The sequence below is a fragment of the Achroia grisella genome, unplaced genomic scaffold (genome assembly GCF_030625045.1).
Source record: "Achroia grisella isolate CSIRO2021 unplaced genomic scaffold, CSIRO_AGI_Agris_v1 utg551, whole genome shotgun sequence".
Taxonomy (NCBI): domain Eukaryota; kingdom Metazoa; phylum Arthropoda; class Insecta; order Lepidoptera; family Pyralidae; genus Achroia; species Achroia grisella.
In genome coordinates this window covers 637,822-655,210 of record NW_026712935.1, presented here as the reverse complement: position 1 = coordinate 655,210, position 17,389 = coordinate 637,822, and the positions used below count along the sequence as shown (strand labels likewise).

General features: G+C 37.0%; 2 protein-coding genes across 2 annotated transcripts in view; one reads left to right on the top strand and one right to left on the bottom strand.

The window, feature by feature from the left end:
• Nucleotides 1-17,389, top strand: part of LOC131848343 (GTPase-activating Rap/Ran-GAP domain-like protein 3) — a 188,519-nt gene that overhangs the window by 75,741 nt on the left and 95,389 nt on the right. The window lies entirely within an intron of this gene.
• On the bottom strand, nt 5,963-6,775 carry LOC131848346 (uncharacterized). The gene has a single exon (XM_059198163.1). It carries the CDS (start codon nt 6,773-6,775, stop codon nt 5,984-5,986), a length of 792 nt encoding a protein of 263 aa, XP_059054146.1. The 3' UTR covers nt 5,963-5,983.

Genomic DNA, 17,389 nt, shown 5'->3' with positions numbered 1-17,389 from the left:
CTAATTAAAAATAATTACAGTATTTTGAAATGTAGAACTTAACACCTATTTCCATTCTGTATTGAATTACTTTTTGTTCGAATTTATTTTTTGTATTAGATATAATTGAAACATTATATAATGATTGTGCAAATACCTTAAAAATTTGTATAAAACTTTAAAATATTATAAGTAACTGACTAATTTAAAACTGCATTTTTTCTATAAGAAACTGACTCCAATAGTACGGAATGCTATATATGCTTTCGTCAGAAAAGACAATGCGCGAACGGTACCTACTATAGGTACAAGGAAAAAATAATTTTGTAGTTTCTGTGATTCATGTTTATATGATTTCAAATTGATGAAATTTAGATAGCTGACTTGTATAATATATAGGTATATACCCAATAAGTATATATTTAATAGAAGCTGTATAGGAGTACATCGTGAGTTGCCATTCACATGAGGACTTTATAAAAATATGTGATACCAACCGTTGAGCCGTTTCCATAACTAGATTATGTAAAGCGGCAGGTGATATCTTGAGCTACGGAATGAAAGCACAACAGTGGTATTAGATAAGAGCAGAAAGTATACTCATATACATGATTAGATATTTAGATATGTACCTAGACAATGATGTATCTACCTACCTATCATAATATAATGTGGTGGCTCGTAGATATTATTTCCAATTCGATTATAACTTTGATCAAACTTGTCAAGACCACGAGAAGGGTTTGTCGATTCCAGTTTTCAATTTATGAAACTTTCCATATGCTCCAAAGACGCTACAATAAACTTGGTAAACCTCAACAAATCCTATTACTCTAGGAGCTAACAAATTTTAGTCTACAGATATGAAATAATACGGACTATTTTCGTCAACATGTAAACCTCTAATTAAATTAAAGGGTTTGGTTATATAAATGCATTTAATGCACTTATGAAACCAAATTCTTTGATTTAGTTACGTCAATACATGAAGCCCTATGCTCACCACGATTTTTAATTAATTTAGCATCATGTGTACTTTTATACTTACAAGAAGATGTACTTATTATACTTTTATTAGTGTTCTATAAAGAGCTTTATTATTAAAAGTGGAACTTAAAGTCTCGGAAAGTTTTAATGTTGTGAGAGTCAATTGTAATATTCCAATTTCATTAAGGAAGCGCTAGACGTTGGCGAAATTGGCGATCAAAATTGTTGGCAGACATTTAAGATAAAGAAGAACTAATTTTTTGAACTAGTTTCATAGATAAAAATCCTGAGGTCGTATAAAATAAAGTATTTTATATCTTACCCTATAAAGTTTATTTAGCGATTTCACAAGAGTCGAATATGCTTTAGACCTCCGAGGTGGACATAGTTGGTATTATTATGGTATCTGTGGTATTATTCATGTTATATTTGTATTACGTATATTATTGTATACAATCGCATAAAAAATTGTTATCAGACGGCTTGTGTTTGTGGTGCTGATTAAGTAAACTCATATTAATAATCCAAATTTATAATTATAATAATTAGGTATGATTGAGTATTATATGGGGATTTTAAAAAGGGAACTGCAATAAAGTTGGAAAGTAGTTCATGTGGACATCGATATAATCTTGTGCAGTTTTTAATACTCAATGGCGCAAGTTCGATTTATGAGTGGCGATGTACGAGTATACACATACTCGTAGCAACGCTGGACAATTGCCAGAAACCATATAAAGTTGCACTAAAACTTTGAAGTGCGATGTACAGTGATAAAAACTGCATTTCGTTATTGGACTTGATTGTACATCGATGTATTTCATGTACTATGTTCCAAGTTATAGAATAGAATATTTATTGTTTTTTAGCTTATACAATATATTGAGTACCTATTAAGTACACTTTAATCTGTACTGTAAATTCTATTATGTACTTTTTACGTTATATTACGTTTAGGACTACACTATTCTTGCTCTACATATGATCATGAATAGAAATGTTTTAACCGTAGGAGGAATCGAATCAGCGACCTTTAGAAGAAGTAGGTGTACTAAACCGCTAGACCAGTAAGTACGTCAAAATACTTGCACAAGACGTTTCGACTAAATTGCAATAGTTCACGAGAAGAAGACAGGATTGTTAGATAGTTGTAATAGGGACGAATGGTCTCACCGCTAACAATGTACCAAAGTAAGCTAGATTGTTACGCGGTACCTCCTGGAAACGTTGCGAATTCGCCAAGACGGGCTAACTAACTTGAATTTATACTGTTCATAACATCCTCAACTGGTACCCGACGGTAGGCCATTGTCATCCGATAAAAATAGTATACGAGCAGACTATGGTATGGTATGGTATGTTAGACTCCATTCTCCGCAATTAGCCTCACATTCGGGCCGTTGTGCGTGTAGAGCCAGACTACTAACGTAGCCAGCCAAGCTCCTCCCAAAAGCGCAGAAGACTCCTGGTGTCTTCGCAGGCTTCACGGAGCGACCTCACCGTTCCGAGGATTTGTTTTCGTTGTTCGGCCACTGCCGTGCACTCCAGGATTACGTGAGCCGCCGTTTCTTCAGCTTCAAAGCAGCCCCGACAGAGGGGGCTGTCTGTAGCATCAATTTTGTATAAGTGTTTGTTTAAGGAACAATGGCCCGTTATTGTCCCTATCATTATTTTTAGGTTTTGTCTATCTAGATTAAGTAGACGTGTTGTTAACCGATGGTTCGTTTTTGGAATTGCCACTTCAGATTGTTTGCAATCAGTGGTTAGGTTCCATCTTTGGTTTTGTATTTCGGTGGATCTCTGGCGAATCCAGGTGCGAAATTGCGAGAATGGTATTGGCATGAGCGGGAGGGGGCCTGCAACCACCATGCCGGCTCCTACTCTCGCTAGTTCGTCCGCGGCGTCATTGCCATATGATCCGCTGTGCCCCTTTATCCACTGGATAATTACTCCGTTATGCGTTGCAATTTTTTCCAGGGCGATGTGGCACTCGATTATTAGTTTGTTGTTGGATTTTCTGTTCTGTAGTGCTTTAAGCACGGCTGCACTGTCCGATATGAATTTAATGTTGAAATTGTTGACCCCTAACCTGTATACAGCTTTTGCTGCCTCGGTCAGGGCAACACATTCGCACTGAAAGATCGAACTGTGTTTGCCGAGCGGTATAGATATGTTCATGTTGAGGTCAAGGGAATGTGCCCCAGCTCCTGAACCGTTCTGTGTTTTGGAGCCATCTGTGTAGATGCGTAGTTCATTTACTGCAGATTGGTCCCTTTCCTCCTCCTTCAATTGTATTTGGTATTTCCTGTTAAACGAGTGGTATGCTTGAGTTCTGTCACACGGAGCGGCAATCAAAGGTTCATATTCGATTGCTTGGTTCAGGATGGTTGTGTGAGAACTGTAATGGTTTTTGCCCCATAGACCAAGATGGTATAATCTTGTGGCAGCTATAGCTGCTTCTTGCTGTATGTATAGGTCAAGGGGTGTAATGTTAAGGGCTATTTCCATTGCCATTGTTGGGGTTGTTTTCATACATCCAGTAACTGAGGAGCATGCAAGTCTTTGGAAAGATCTTAGTTTGTTGACTGTGGTCGTAAGTTTCGACCTTGTCCACCAAACCAAGGCCCCATATACCAGCATTGGTCTTATTACTGATGTGTATAGCCAGAGAGTTATTTTCGGGGAGACACCCCATTTATTACCAAGCATTTTCCTGCATTGATAGAATGCAATTGTGCTTTTGTTAATTTTGTGATCAAGATGTTTATTCCAGAGAAGTTTGCTGTCTAGTATGACTCCCAAATACTTGACCTCCTCCTTAAGTTTAAGCTCTGTATTAAAGAGTTTCGGTAAATTGAAAGTACCTGGAGCTCTTTTGTTGGTGAACATGATGAGTTCTGTTTTAGAAGGATTCACGGAGAGTTCATGGTTTTCGCACCATCTCTCTATTGTTCTGAAGGCTTCTCTCATGCGATCGCATAAGGTTCCCTCAAAATTTCCTGATATAAGTACAGCAATGTCGTCTGCGTAACCTACCGTGTAGAGGTCGTTGTCGTTGAGCTCCTCAATGAGTTCATTAACAACTAAGTTCCACAGGAGTGGCGACAGGACCCCTCCTTGTGGACATCCTCTACTTACGATCCCACGTGTGGTAGTGTTTACGGTGAACTGGATTGCACGGTTTTTCAGCATGTTGTTTATCCATTCTATGAGAGTTGTTGGTACTCCATGTATGGCAAGAGCGCGACTGATACTGGTAAAGTTCGTTTTATCAAAGGCCCCTTCGATGTCTATGAAGGCACCTAGGGTAGGCTGCTTTGAGTTTAGCGAGTTACCAATGCGACTTACGACGCTGTGGAGTGCTGATTCCGTTGATTTGCCTTCACTGTAGGCGTGTTGGTTGGTGTGCAGTGGTTTGTTTATACATATCAGGTCTCTGATCTCTTTGTCGCAAAGCCTCTCCATTGTTTTTAGTAAAAACGATGTGAGACTAATTGGTCGAAAGGACTTGGCCTGTGTGTAGTCACCTCTGCCAGGTTTCGGAATGAAAATTACTTTCACTTCACGCCATTTCAAAGGTATGTATCGGTGAGCTAGGCATGCCCGGAAAAGTTGAACCAAGTGTTCAGCTATTATGTCACCGCTCCATTTCAGGAGAGCCGGAAAAATACCGTCTAGTCCTGCAGCTTTGAAAGGTAGAAATGTGTTGATTGCCCATGTAAGTCTTTCTCTGTTTATTACTCTGCTTGCTATCTCCCAGTCCGAGCTGCTGGTTGTCCTACTTTCCTGGGAATTCCATGAGTGGTCATTGTCCGCAAGGAATCCTGGGAAGTGAGTTGACAGTAGTAGTTCGCAGGTTTCTGTGTCATTTGTTGTGTAGCTATTATCCGGTTTTTTAAGACAGCCTATTGTGTGTTCTTTCTCTTTGGAAAGGCAGGCCTTCACTTTGACTGCTTGGTTGTTATTGTCTATGTTGGTACAGAATCGCCTCCAACACTCTTGTCGTCTGTGGCGAATTAGTTTTTTATATTGTTTCCTTTTAATTGTGTATTTGTCCCAGTCACCTTGTGATCTACTGTTCATAGCTGCGTTGAACAGTTTCCTCAGCTTCCGTCGATGTTTCTCTAGTTCGAAACACCACCAGTGTTGCCTACCTTTGTTTTTGGGTGTGGTAAGAGGGCAAGACCGTTCGTAGCTAGAGGTAAGTATGGACGTAATGTTGTTCGCATAGTTGTCTAGTTCCGTTCTGTCAAGGTTGTCAGGGAGGCAGAGTTGTTCCCCTACGTAAGCACTAACTAATCCTATGAATTTGGATTTGTCCGTGTTCCGGGGTATCCGTCTCGGCTGGGGTTTTGGTAGTGATATGTCAATAGTAAAACGGATCCATCTGTGATCGGAGCATGAAAGCTCGCTGGACACATGCCAATCACGAATGGACCCCGAGATGCCTGTTGATGTTAGTGTTAGGTCTATTATGGTTTGTGATCGGGCATTTATGAACGTTGGTTCCGAGCCCTTGTTTTGTAGAGTGAGATTATTACTAAGAATAAAAAGAGCTAATTCCTCACCTCTGTTGTTCGTCTTACTGTTGCCCCACAGCGTGTGGTGCGCGTTGGAGTCAGTGCCGACGACCAGCTCCAGCTTCTCCCTCTCACAGTACTCAGCCAGCTGGCCGAGCTCTGGTGGTGGTATCTCCCCGTCGCTCGGCATGTACGCTGAGGCGAGGACGATGTCGGGGAGGTGTGCTGCACTGGTAATTCTTACTGGTGTTAAATCCCTTGAACAGAATTCGTTGATTAGTGTTGTTTGTACATGGTTGGGTAAGAATACGCATGTTCTTGGTTTACTTACGGAGGTATCCAGTATCACTTTTCCTCCGCTATTTCCGAGACCACAAATTTTGTTCTTCCTGATCCACGGCTCTTGGATCAGGGCTATGGTCTCTGCGTTGTTCTCCAGCACTCTGCGAAGAGAAGCCGTCGCAGTTTGGCTGTGCTGGAGATTGCACTGCAGGATCTTAGTCTTCCCGTAGGGGGGAGGAGTAGAGGACGCTATCGCTAGCTTCGCTCTCTCCCCCCTCCGCCGGAAAGCACTCTTCATCCAGGATGAAATCCGGAGAAGGTGGATCCTGCACTTCCATCGCAGTCGGAGTTACTACTCGTTCTGCCGCAGTTACGGGAACCACTGTCGACGTTGTCGGTTTAGGATCCGTTTGCTGCTCAGCAACTTTCGTAACTTCCGACTGTTTAATATTTGGTTTTGTTTGATGGGAACCATCTTTGTCCATGAAGCGAACGTAGATGTTTCCCATCATGTAGTAAATCCTTCTTTCCTGGGCCCTTAACACGTCGACATCAGTCTCAGGAATACGGAAGAACAGACACGTCCCTGGTGGGTCTGTCCTGATCCTCTCGTGTGTCAGGGTCCAGGAGTTCATGTTTAGGTTACTGTTCTGTCCCGAAAGAAGTTCCCGCAGTTCTGTGGTGTCCCCGGTTTCCCCTGGAACGAAGAGCAGGCACGGCACCTTCTTCGGGATGGCCGATTGTGGTCGAACGACTAGGCTCGAGTCTTCCACTGGAGAGGCCATGGTTTGGACGGTCTGTTCTAGCCAGGCTCTGGTGAAGTCATCCTCGCACCAGGTTTTGAGGACGCCATCCGCAAAATGAGCCTTGCCTCGGAATTTCAGGTCCTTTCTGGTTTTGGCTGGGAGTGTCAGGTTGGCTCTTATTTGTTGCCTGAGCCTCACCTCAATCTGCTTCCTGAGATCCTCAGCTTGGTCTTGTATTAGGTCAGAGTAGGGTTCCACCATGACCGCAACACAGAGTTCGTTGGCCAGGTAGGTGGCTGCCGCTTCTGCGTATGTCATAGAACGAGCAGACTACTGTATCATTGTTGATATTTATATCCCAAAAGTGACTAGATAATAAACTATATATATATATGTCTACTGACACGTGATGTTCACGTTCATTTCTACTATACGTATGGTAGAAATGAATGTCACGTCATACTACCACTAGCCACTTGACGTCTATCGAGAACTTTAACTATTGTGGAGCACACGTGACTTAACTAGAGAATGTTTCTGTTTATAATACACACAGAGGAACTCTCTATGAAATTATATTTGAAGGATTGCTCTTTGTGCATTTATTTTCTGAGCACTCGTGGTTTCAGTGCTAGAGTTTTATATTTTTAAATAAATACTAATATAATGTAATATGTATATAAAGTATTAGATCAATTAATCCCTTCACTCATATTGAATGTTTAATCAATTACATTGGAAGCTTAAACGTAAAATTAGGGGATTGCTTGAGATCTGAGGATCGAAGAAAGAAGAAGATTTTTCTCCAACTACAACGGAAGAGATTTGTTTTGTAAACTAAGGCAATTACAATATATTATTTATGTTTTACCGGCTTACTACAAAATATGCCATATTCTTATTTATAATCAATAAAATAAAAAAATATGGCAGTTCATAGCAAAGACTTTAGTAGTACATATATATTAGTGAAACGTGTACCTAATTAAATATAAATTACCTAAATTTATTTCAAAATGTTGTTTGCTTTGTATTGCAGATGTATTTATAAACTCTTATCCTTAATGGTGCCTACGGTTAATAAATTAATTTTACAAGTTCATAAGACTCCACTTTAGCGAAATGTTTGTAGGTACGTACCTACGTTTACTTATTTTCCCCTAAATAAAAATAGACGGCATATTCATCAAAGGTACACAAGTACAAGGACGGTAATAGGTAATTAACTCTCTTAATGACTGTCCTATTTAAATATAAATAAGCCTTTTCAGTTATACTTATGTTGTAATAAATTTAGTTGCAGATAGTTGTAGACATTATTATTAGGTAAATAATTATAGGTATAAGTATGTTATATAGACCTGATAGTATAGAAAAGTGAAAATAGGTTTTCTGTTTCTGTCTGTCAAAAAGAAGGCTCACATAATGAAAATTTTAAGTGTAGGTACGTACGAATAAAGTTTCTAATTCAACTCACTGAACTATAAAAAGACTGAATCAATAAATGTATGTACTAAATGTATGTAATATCAGTCGCAAAATAAAAAGAATAATATTGAAAACAATTTATTTTCGTAGGGTATAATTGGTAGAGCTTAGACATTGTTTGGATGAGTCTATCAATTCCAAATTTACCTGTTTATAATGGCTATTTCCCGTGATTTCGATTGCTTTCTTTAGACAAAAGGTAGCATATGGCCGTCATACAATCTATGTTAATGAAAAAATATTTAATTAGTTCCGCCGTTTATCGGTAAAACCTTTTCGGTACGATTTTGGTAATAATCATGAGAATGAAAATTTTATATATTATACAGCACCATTTAAAAAAAAATAAAAATAAACATAGGTACTGTGATAAAACGTTTATTCTATATTAATAATTCCGTCAAGGGGTACGGTAGACCCGAACGAAATCTTATGTGAATAACAAAACATAAAAAATATTGATTTCGAGTCGACAACATATATCCACAAAATTCGTATTATGGAGTATTTGGTTAAATTCTAATGACACTGAGAAACAAACTGCAGTCGCCATTTTTTCATGTCACTAGCTAACAACCAATCAACACTACGCGTGCGTTCGCGCCAAAGATCCATCACAAAGAACTGTGACATACGACATTTATCACTGACGTTTCGCAAAAATATAGTTTTTGACACTTTTTTATGATAATACAGTTGTGTTTTTTCTTTAAATTGGCCAATTGCGAGACAAATTTGACAATATTTTTTTTATTAATTTGTTTGACGACTCTGGTTACAAGTCCCTTTTAGCCCAACTTAAAGTTTTACAATATAAATTACAAAAATTAAAGTCAATGTCCAATGTCAAATAATAATAAATGTTCAATGGTGTTTCTCTGTTCTGATGAACTTATCAAAAAAAACTTAATAACAATCACAATTCCTTCACATTTTATTATTACACACATTATGCCAGGTATTTGCATTTTTTAAATAAGGTTGTGGCACTATTGGAAATTAATCTTATTTACCCATTTTTATAGGTTATACGGAAATAATGTGTGGGTGTTTATTTAAAAAGCATTAACACAAAATTAATAAAGTATAGGTAGGTATTAATAAATATATGGTTGTTGTATCAAAATAGATTTTGTTATTTTTCACTAAAATATAGACTAACTGCCTTTTTTTATAAAACAAATGACCTTTTCATAGTGTCATATATTATTTAACTGATTGTAAGACGGAAAATGTTGGTTTGTAGATTAATACTGTAAAAATTACTATTTGTACGGAAACGACAAAAATATATTTTTATTCTGTATAACACTACAACAGTAGTGGAAACATTAGTATATGTACGTAAATTATACAATTCTGTTATGGAAACGTCATTTTAAACTTTAAAACTAATTTGTTAGAATAAAAGTTACCGATTAAAGAAATCGGTATGGCTACCCCGTTACAGGTGATAACATTTTTTTTGGTTCTTTTTATAAGGATAAACAGAACCAAAAAAAAAGTTTCCGATTAAACAAATCGGTATGGCTACCCCGTTTCAGGTGATAACATTTTTTTTTGATTTGTTTAATCGGTATGGCTACCCCGCTAAAGCCAAGCTAATCGGAAAGGCATAGGGAACTGAGCCCATACAGCCGAGGTGGTTACATTATTTGAAAATTTGACATTTAAACCTGTCAGTTTAGTTTCCCGGATTAAAAAACAAACTGTAACCAAGTATGGCACTTACAAATTAATTACTAAGCTACTTGGTGTCCCTGTAGCCCCAAGCCCCGCATGTTTATGGGGGCTCGACCCCAGAGTGGGAGCATAGCAAATGGCTAACGCGGGGCGAGAGGGAAGGTTCAAAGGAAGAGGAAATGGATAGGAAAAAGAGGAAGAAGGGGAAAAGGATGGTGGTGGACCACGTCATCGTCGTACTGAAAGAGCGACAAAACTAGGAACTCGGCAAATCCCAGAGAGTCGCGCGGACTAAATAAAAAAAAGAATGAAAATGACGATCAAAAATGGGAAATTTGGATGAAGTAATTGGTTTTAAATATCTGGCAAAGCAGAGACTGCTTAAAACAAAGAGGTTAACAGAGAATAAACCTTAAAAGTTAGTTTTGTTAATTTATTTTGAATGTTAATTTAAAATAAAAATTATTTGTATAAATACTTTTGCACTTATTATTTACTATAGTATTTATTAAATACAATGAACGAAGCTTTACGAATCTATGCCTTGCTTACCTTTAATATTCTTTGAGAACCGATTACTACAGAAATATCTACCCGAGCGAAGCCGGGTTTTCATCTAGTAAGAATATAATTTCAAGAATAGGAGATAATATAGTTCAATAAACTGTATTATGAAACATGAGTCAGTTACTCAAAGTTTATGAAAAGGAAACGCTTTATAATAACAAGCACTAAATATACAATTATAGGAAATACATCGCATAAATCGACCCAAGCAAATATATTAACATATAAGAGTTTTTACATGTTCAAGTGGGTTGAGTTATTTTACGGATGGGTTGATTTATTTGCTCACCCACCAAGTAAAGAATTAAAAGGCTTGAAATCTCCAAGGAGGAAACTCTTGAAAAAATATTGCCTACTTAAAATACAACTAGTCCTAGCATGTATTTAATCGATTAGTACTGATTTTGCAAAGGCGGCGGTCTCTTGTAAAAATACTACTTAGAATAACTATTATAACATATATTTCATTATTCATATTGCAAAGTTGGAGGTAAAGTCTGTAAAAGGAATAATAAAAAATGGACTAGAATCTATATTGATAAACATTTCGTGTTAAATTGTGAACATTACTCTCATTTAAATAGATTGAAAATTTGTACTTTAGTTGGGAACAAATAAAAACAGATTCAGATTCTCTTTTTTCTTTAAATCACAGAAACAATAAAGACTTATCACAAAATGGGCTTTATGGAAGCGCAATAAAGTTCATCGGTTTTCAATATTCATTCACTCTTGTAACTCGCTTGTGATAGTTCTTTTTTTTTTTCCTAGAAATCTGTTAGCATTTGTTTTTGTCTATTTACTTAAAGCTCCGGATTCCGTTCGGTTAGTTTATTTGACGAATTTTCTAGAATCTGGGATTACGAATGATTTACTTCCAAATTTATTTTTTAGGTTTATTCGGAATGGAAGCAAAATGATTTAAGGTTTTGCTTGAAATTACTGTACAATTTATGCACTGCCGGCCGTATAAGGACGTTCCAAGTTAGGTATTTGACGAAGAATAAGCTTGAGATTCTAATATATTTTACATAATATAATTCATTATGAGAAGATCTGTATTAAAAATTCAATGCTATATTCAGCGTTGTTTAACATGATAATAACATGCATTTTTAGTGTTTCACATTTGAAGAAATTTCTTGTATATACATATATTAAATAAAATAAGAGCTAAATAAATTGTAATTTTGTAACTCTCACTTACTATTTAGCAATGCTATCCTGTACATGCGAATTATCAAAACAATTTTGATTGGATTCATATTAAAAACACTAAACTAATCTATATAGTTATACACATAATATGGATTTTGACAATTTTACGGGAAATATCCTCTTAAACACTGAACTCTAAAAATAGATATCAAGAGCACACTAACAACATTCAAGATTTTGGCAACTGAAAGTAACAGATAATAAAGAGTTCATTGACTTGACCTGCATCTATTCTACTATATATATAACTGCAGCAAATTTCCAGACTTCACATAAAATATTTTTTTACTCCATATATATATATATATATATATAACATGTATTATACATATATAATACATATATAATACATGTATTATACATACATATGACATTTCCGCAAAAAAGTTCTCGAAACTACCTATATAAAAAATAAATTGGGTTGCTTATAGGAAATAAGTGAACAAACAGACTAATGAAAATAACTTTGCTTTACGGTACTCTTTATAGAAAATTATATTTAACTTCGCCTTAAGTCCTGCAGACTAGGCAGATAGCATATAGTTTTATTTCTATACTACGATGGTGACAATAGCCATAGGCATTCAACACTTTGCATTTTCCATTGTTACAGTCATCTCATTCGTGCACGCCTCCTGTAAAGGTACTTATTTTCATTCTTAGATAATAATTATCTATATGGGGTGTTAATAAAACTAAGTAAACTTATATACTATATACATAGATATATAGACGGCTAGACGGTACTGCAGAGCGACGCTTTGCCTGGAATAGAGTAGGCTGGCTTTCTACCACGGCTAGAAAAAATGTTCTGTATGTAATGTAATTTTGGTATATTTTTTTGCTAAATAATAGATATTAAAATAAAATCACATCATATTATTCACCATCATCATCATCGTAACAATCTTAATTAATTTATTTAAAAACATAAATAAAAATAACTTACCTAGGTATGTCGATAGATATCCAAATAAACATTTTCATAGAATAAATTGTACCAAACTGGTATCAGTAAAATAGGAATTATTAAAATGGTAACGGTATGTAATAATTTATAATCATTATGAATTATGTATTCTTACTTATTTAAAAGGAATTAAAACTTAGGTTTAATGTGGTTATAATTAACCGCTTTAATAAGATTATTTATGCCAATATATGTATGTATATCCTTATTACGTCATGACATATATTAGTCATAAAATATAAATTACTAGTTGTCTATGTATAGTTTTAGAAATGTAAATACTAGTCAGTGGACAATACTATATACCTACTATATATAGTATACAACGAGCAATTGTGAATATTATGAAATAAGTTAATAATACAACTTGAATATTAGTGAGTTTATACCATAATATTGTTATTTTGGATTTAACGCGGCTTTTTATCTTACTGTTTCGATATTATTCATGAGCCATTTGTATGCTGTATGGTTTATTTAATGATCTAATATATATCTATTATTTTGTATCATAATAGATATATATTACCATAATAGATATATATTACCATACCATACATAGTACAAAGACTCATTATAGCGTTATCATGGGGGACTTTAACGCAAAATTGGGCAAACGAAGCGGTGATGAGCTGAGAGTGGGGCAATTTGGTATCGGTGATCGGAACTTCCGAGGTCAAATGCTGGCCGACTTCATGGAGAAGGAGAACCTCTTTATGATGAACTCCTTCTTCAGGAAGCCGGAACACCGGAAATGGACGTGGATTAGTCCCGATGGTGCCACAAAAAACGAGATAGATTTCATCTTGTCAACGAGAAGACAGATTTTCAATGATGTCTCTGTGATCAATGCCGTCAAAATTGGAAGTGATCACCGGATTGTACACATTGAATCTGATATATACTGATGAAATCTACGCTCCGCCCTACACCTATACAGATCCAAAACCCCGAAAGCTTTCAGCTAGAATTGCAAAACCGTTTCGAAAGCCTTGGTGACTGCGTTGACGTGGACGATTACAACAACAGGTTCGTGGAAACTGTCCGTGCGGCTGGGTCTAAGCACTTCAAACCCGCCGCGCAGAAAGAACCGGAAAAATATCTATCTCTACCCTCAAATTGATGGATGAAAGGCGAAGTATGGTCCTGCAGTCTCCGACTGACGCTTCTCAGTATCGGCAACTTAGCAGGCAGATCTCTAAGTCCTTGACTCGTGACTTACGCCACTTTAACACAAATTGTGTAAAGGAGGCTATTGAGAGAAACAAGGGCTCAAAAGTCTTTAACAGGGATCTGGCTGCCGGACAGAGCCAGCTGACGCGACTTAAGACGGATGACGGCAGGATCGTTTCGTCTAAACCCGAACTTTTGAGGGAAATTGAGAAGTTCTGTGGACAGTTAACAACACGGCGAAAGACCCTAGAGCCAAATTAACCCGACACTATACCGAAGATATCCCGGACGTCAGCCTGTACGAGATTGGTATGGCTCTTAAACAACTTAAAAACAACAAGGCGCCGGGCGATGATGGAGTTACTGCTGAGCTTCTGAGGGCTGGAGGTAGACCTGTTCTACGAATCCTCCAGAAGCTATTCAACTCCGTCATCCTCGAGGGCAAAACGCCTCAAGCATGGCAAAGGGGTGTGGTGGTTCTGTTCTTCAAGAAGGGAGACAAATCGCTTCTGAAGAATTTCAGACCCGTAACACTGCTGAGCCATGTTTATAAGTTGTTTTCGAGAGTCATCACGAATCGTCTCGCGCGCAGGTTTGACGACTTCCAGCCTCCCGAACAAGCCGGGTTTCGAAAAGGCTTCAGTACCATAGACCACATTCATACGCTGCGGCAGGTAATTCAGAAGACCGAAGAATACAACCTGCCACTTTGCTTGGCGTTTGTGGACTATGAAAAAGCCTTTGATTCGATCGAGACGTGGGCTGTGCTACAGTCTCTCCAGCGGTGCCAAATTGATTATCGATATATCGAAGCGTTGAAATGTTTGTATGAAAACGCCACTATGTCAGTTCGCCTCCACGACCAGAATTCGAAGCCTATCCAACTGCAGCGAGGTGTCAGACAAGGCGATGTTATATCGCCAAAGCTGTTTACCGCTGCGTTGGAAGATTCTTCAAGCTTCTGGACTGGAGCGGGCTGGGCATCAACATTAACGGCGAGTACATCAATCACCTTCGATTTGCCGACGATATCGTGGTCATGGCTGAGACCCTGGAAGACCTTAGCAAAATGCTCGAAGACCTCAGTAGAGTCTCACAAGGAGTAGGTCTTAAAATGAACATGGATAAGACGAAAATTATGTCAAACGTCCATGTCGTACCTGCTCCCGTAAAAATCGGAGATTCTACACTCGAAATTGTCGATCACTACGTATACTTAGGGCAAACTATCCAGCTAGGTAGATTCAATTTCGAGAAAGAGGTCAATCGTCGAATCCAACTCGGATGGGCAGCGTTCGGGAAGCTCCGATATATCTTTTCGTCCAAATTTCCGCAGTGTCTCAAGACGAAGGTTTACGACCAATGTGTGTTGCCAGTGATGACTTACGGAACAGAGACGTGGTCGCTAACTATGGGCCCCATCAATAAGCTCAGAGTCACTCAGAGGGCAATGGAGAGGGCTATGCTCGGAGTTTCTCTGCGTGATCGAATCAGAAATGAGGAGATCCGCAGAAGAACCAGAGTGACCGACATAGCCCGAAGAATTGCGACTTTGAAGTGGCAATGGGCAGGTAAAGTCCTCGAGTGGCGACCACGGACCGGAAGACGCAGCGTGGGAAGGCCTCCAGCAAGGTGGACCGACGATCTGGTCAAGATCGCGGGAAGGCATTGGATGCGAGCAGCGCAGGACCGATCGTCGTGGAGATCTTTGGGGGAGGCCTATGTCCAGCAGTGGACGTCTTCCGGGCTGCGATGATGATGATGATGATGATTTTGTATCAATACGTTTTAGTAGTGAATAACAAGTTTACTGCGGTTTCCTGATTTCGACATTTGCAATATAAAAAATCTTACAATATGTTTCCATTATAATTTGTATTTCTGCAAGAAACAATGTTGTGACATGATACAAGTGTAAAATGAAAATTAATTTTCATAACTAATAAATTATACGTTTTATCGTCTCCTGAAAAATTACCGTATCTAAGTCATCTCAGGTTGAGTCCAGATGTACGAAATGTCAAGGTCAATGTTACCGAGTCAGAATCAGGGTGTTTGTTTACTAGTGTTTATTTTTATTGCGATTTCATTGGACATTTAGAATTAAAATTTCATTTAGATTTCTATGAAATAAAATATTTTAAGAATCAGATAAGTGAGTAAGAAAACTGTGTTTATGGTGACCACATTTTTTTTATCTAATATTGATTTCAAGTTTATTGAAATAAATGAACAAACGGCTTTGAGGTTATATTAAATTACATATGACATATATTGTTTACTTTATCCTGCACATCTTTTTTGGATTAGTTTTAATATACAATGTAAATTTCTTTACCATAATATATGCTTTAAAGATATTTGTAGATATTGTTAAGACGTCTTACCTAAATAGTCCGGAGATTGCTTGGAAAGCACGTATTTCATTTGCAGTGCACAACAAATGTTGCAACTCCACTAAGACGGTACTTTCAATTTGATGTCACCGCGTATTAACGGATCAAAATGAAAAAGTTCTTTGTTTATCACGCATAAAGATGTATATTATTTTCTTGTAACATTTAATAAATTTAAACTACGAATAGGTGTCGGACCTCTCACGTAAATAAATATAATAATGAGAAAAAATAAAACTCAAGTCAGAAGAAGAAAAACAAATGAGTAGCACTGCAAGTCAGTCAATGAATCAAGAAACTAGGGAACCTCCGTTACCTCCGGAGAAGATTATTGGGGCAGAGGATGTCTCTAGACCAGAGACCCTATTTTTACTATGCTCGTAAATGAGTAGGTAAATTGGCTTTTTTGCAATGAAAAAATTAAGAATAATGTCATTCAGTCCGACATGGCTGCCATCTGTTGTGATAAATATTGATGGCTTGTGATCTTACAGATTTGGTATTCAGTGGCAGTAGCAACAAACAATTACGATGAAACATGACTGAAAAACAAACTATAATAATTTTATAGATAATTATTTATAGCTTCGCTATTCATAAGAGATCTCGTATCAGAGTAACAAATTAATATATTTTTTTAAATATTTTTTTTATTTTTTCTACATACAAATTAAAGAAATAACATTAGGTACATCGCTTTTGCAAATAACTACATATAAAGACAAAAAAGTTATAAAATACAGGCTGCGTGAATTCTTATCTGTTGATATTCGAATCAAATTGTGCGAAGCGTTAGTATTGTCTAAGTTTAATTACGCTGATAATGTGTTTGGGGAGTGCCTTTTAGCTCGAACTAAGAAAATGATACAACGTATCCAAAACGCATGTGCCCGATTTTGCTTTCCTATTGCTCGTCGTGCTCATATCACTCTCTTTTTGGAACAGAATAATTTGTTAAATATGACAGCACGTCGAAATTTACATTTTGCTTCATTGCTTTTTGGCGTAATACACAGTAAAAAGCCCTCATATCTGTATGATAAATTAAATTTTTCAAAGCGTAACATAAGAATAAATTCTCTTTTACTTTGCCCACGATACAGAACAGCTGCTTTTCGTGGTAGCTTCCAGTACGCTGCTACGAAATGCTGGAACAATCTTCCACCGCCAGTTAGGAACGCCAAATCATTATTCACCTTTAAAAAACTATACAAGAATTATCTATGTACTATTTAACCTATAAATCTTACGGCAAAGTAGTTGTATATATATTTAATGTTTATTATTTATTAATGTTATTTTATTCTATTTTGTTATCTCTAGTATATGTAATTGGTTTGTATTTATTAGTTGTAATTTTGTTTTAATTATTATCATTAA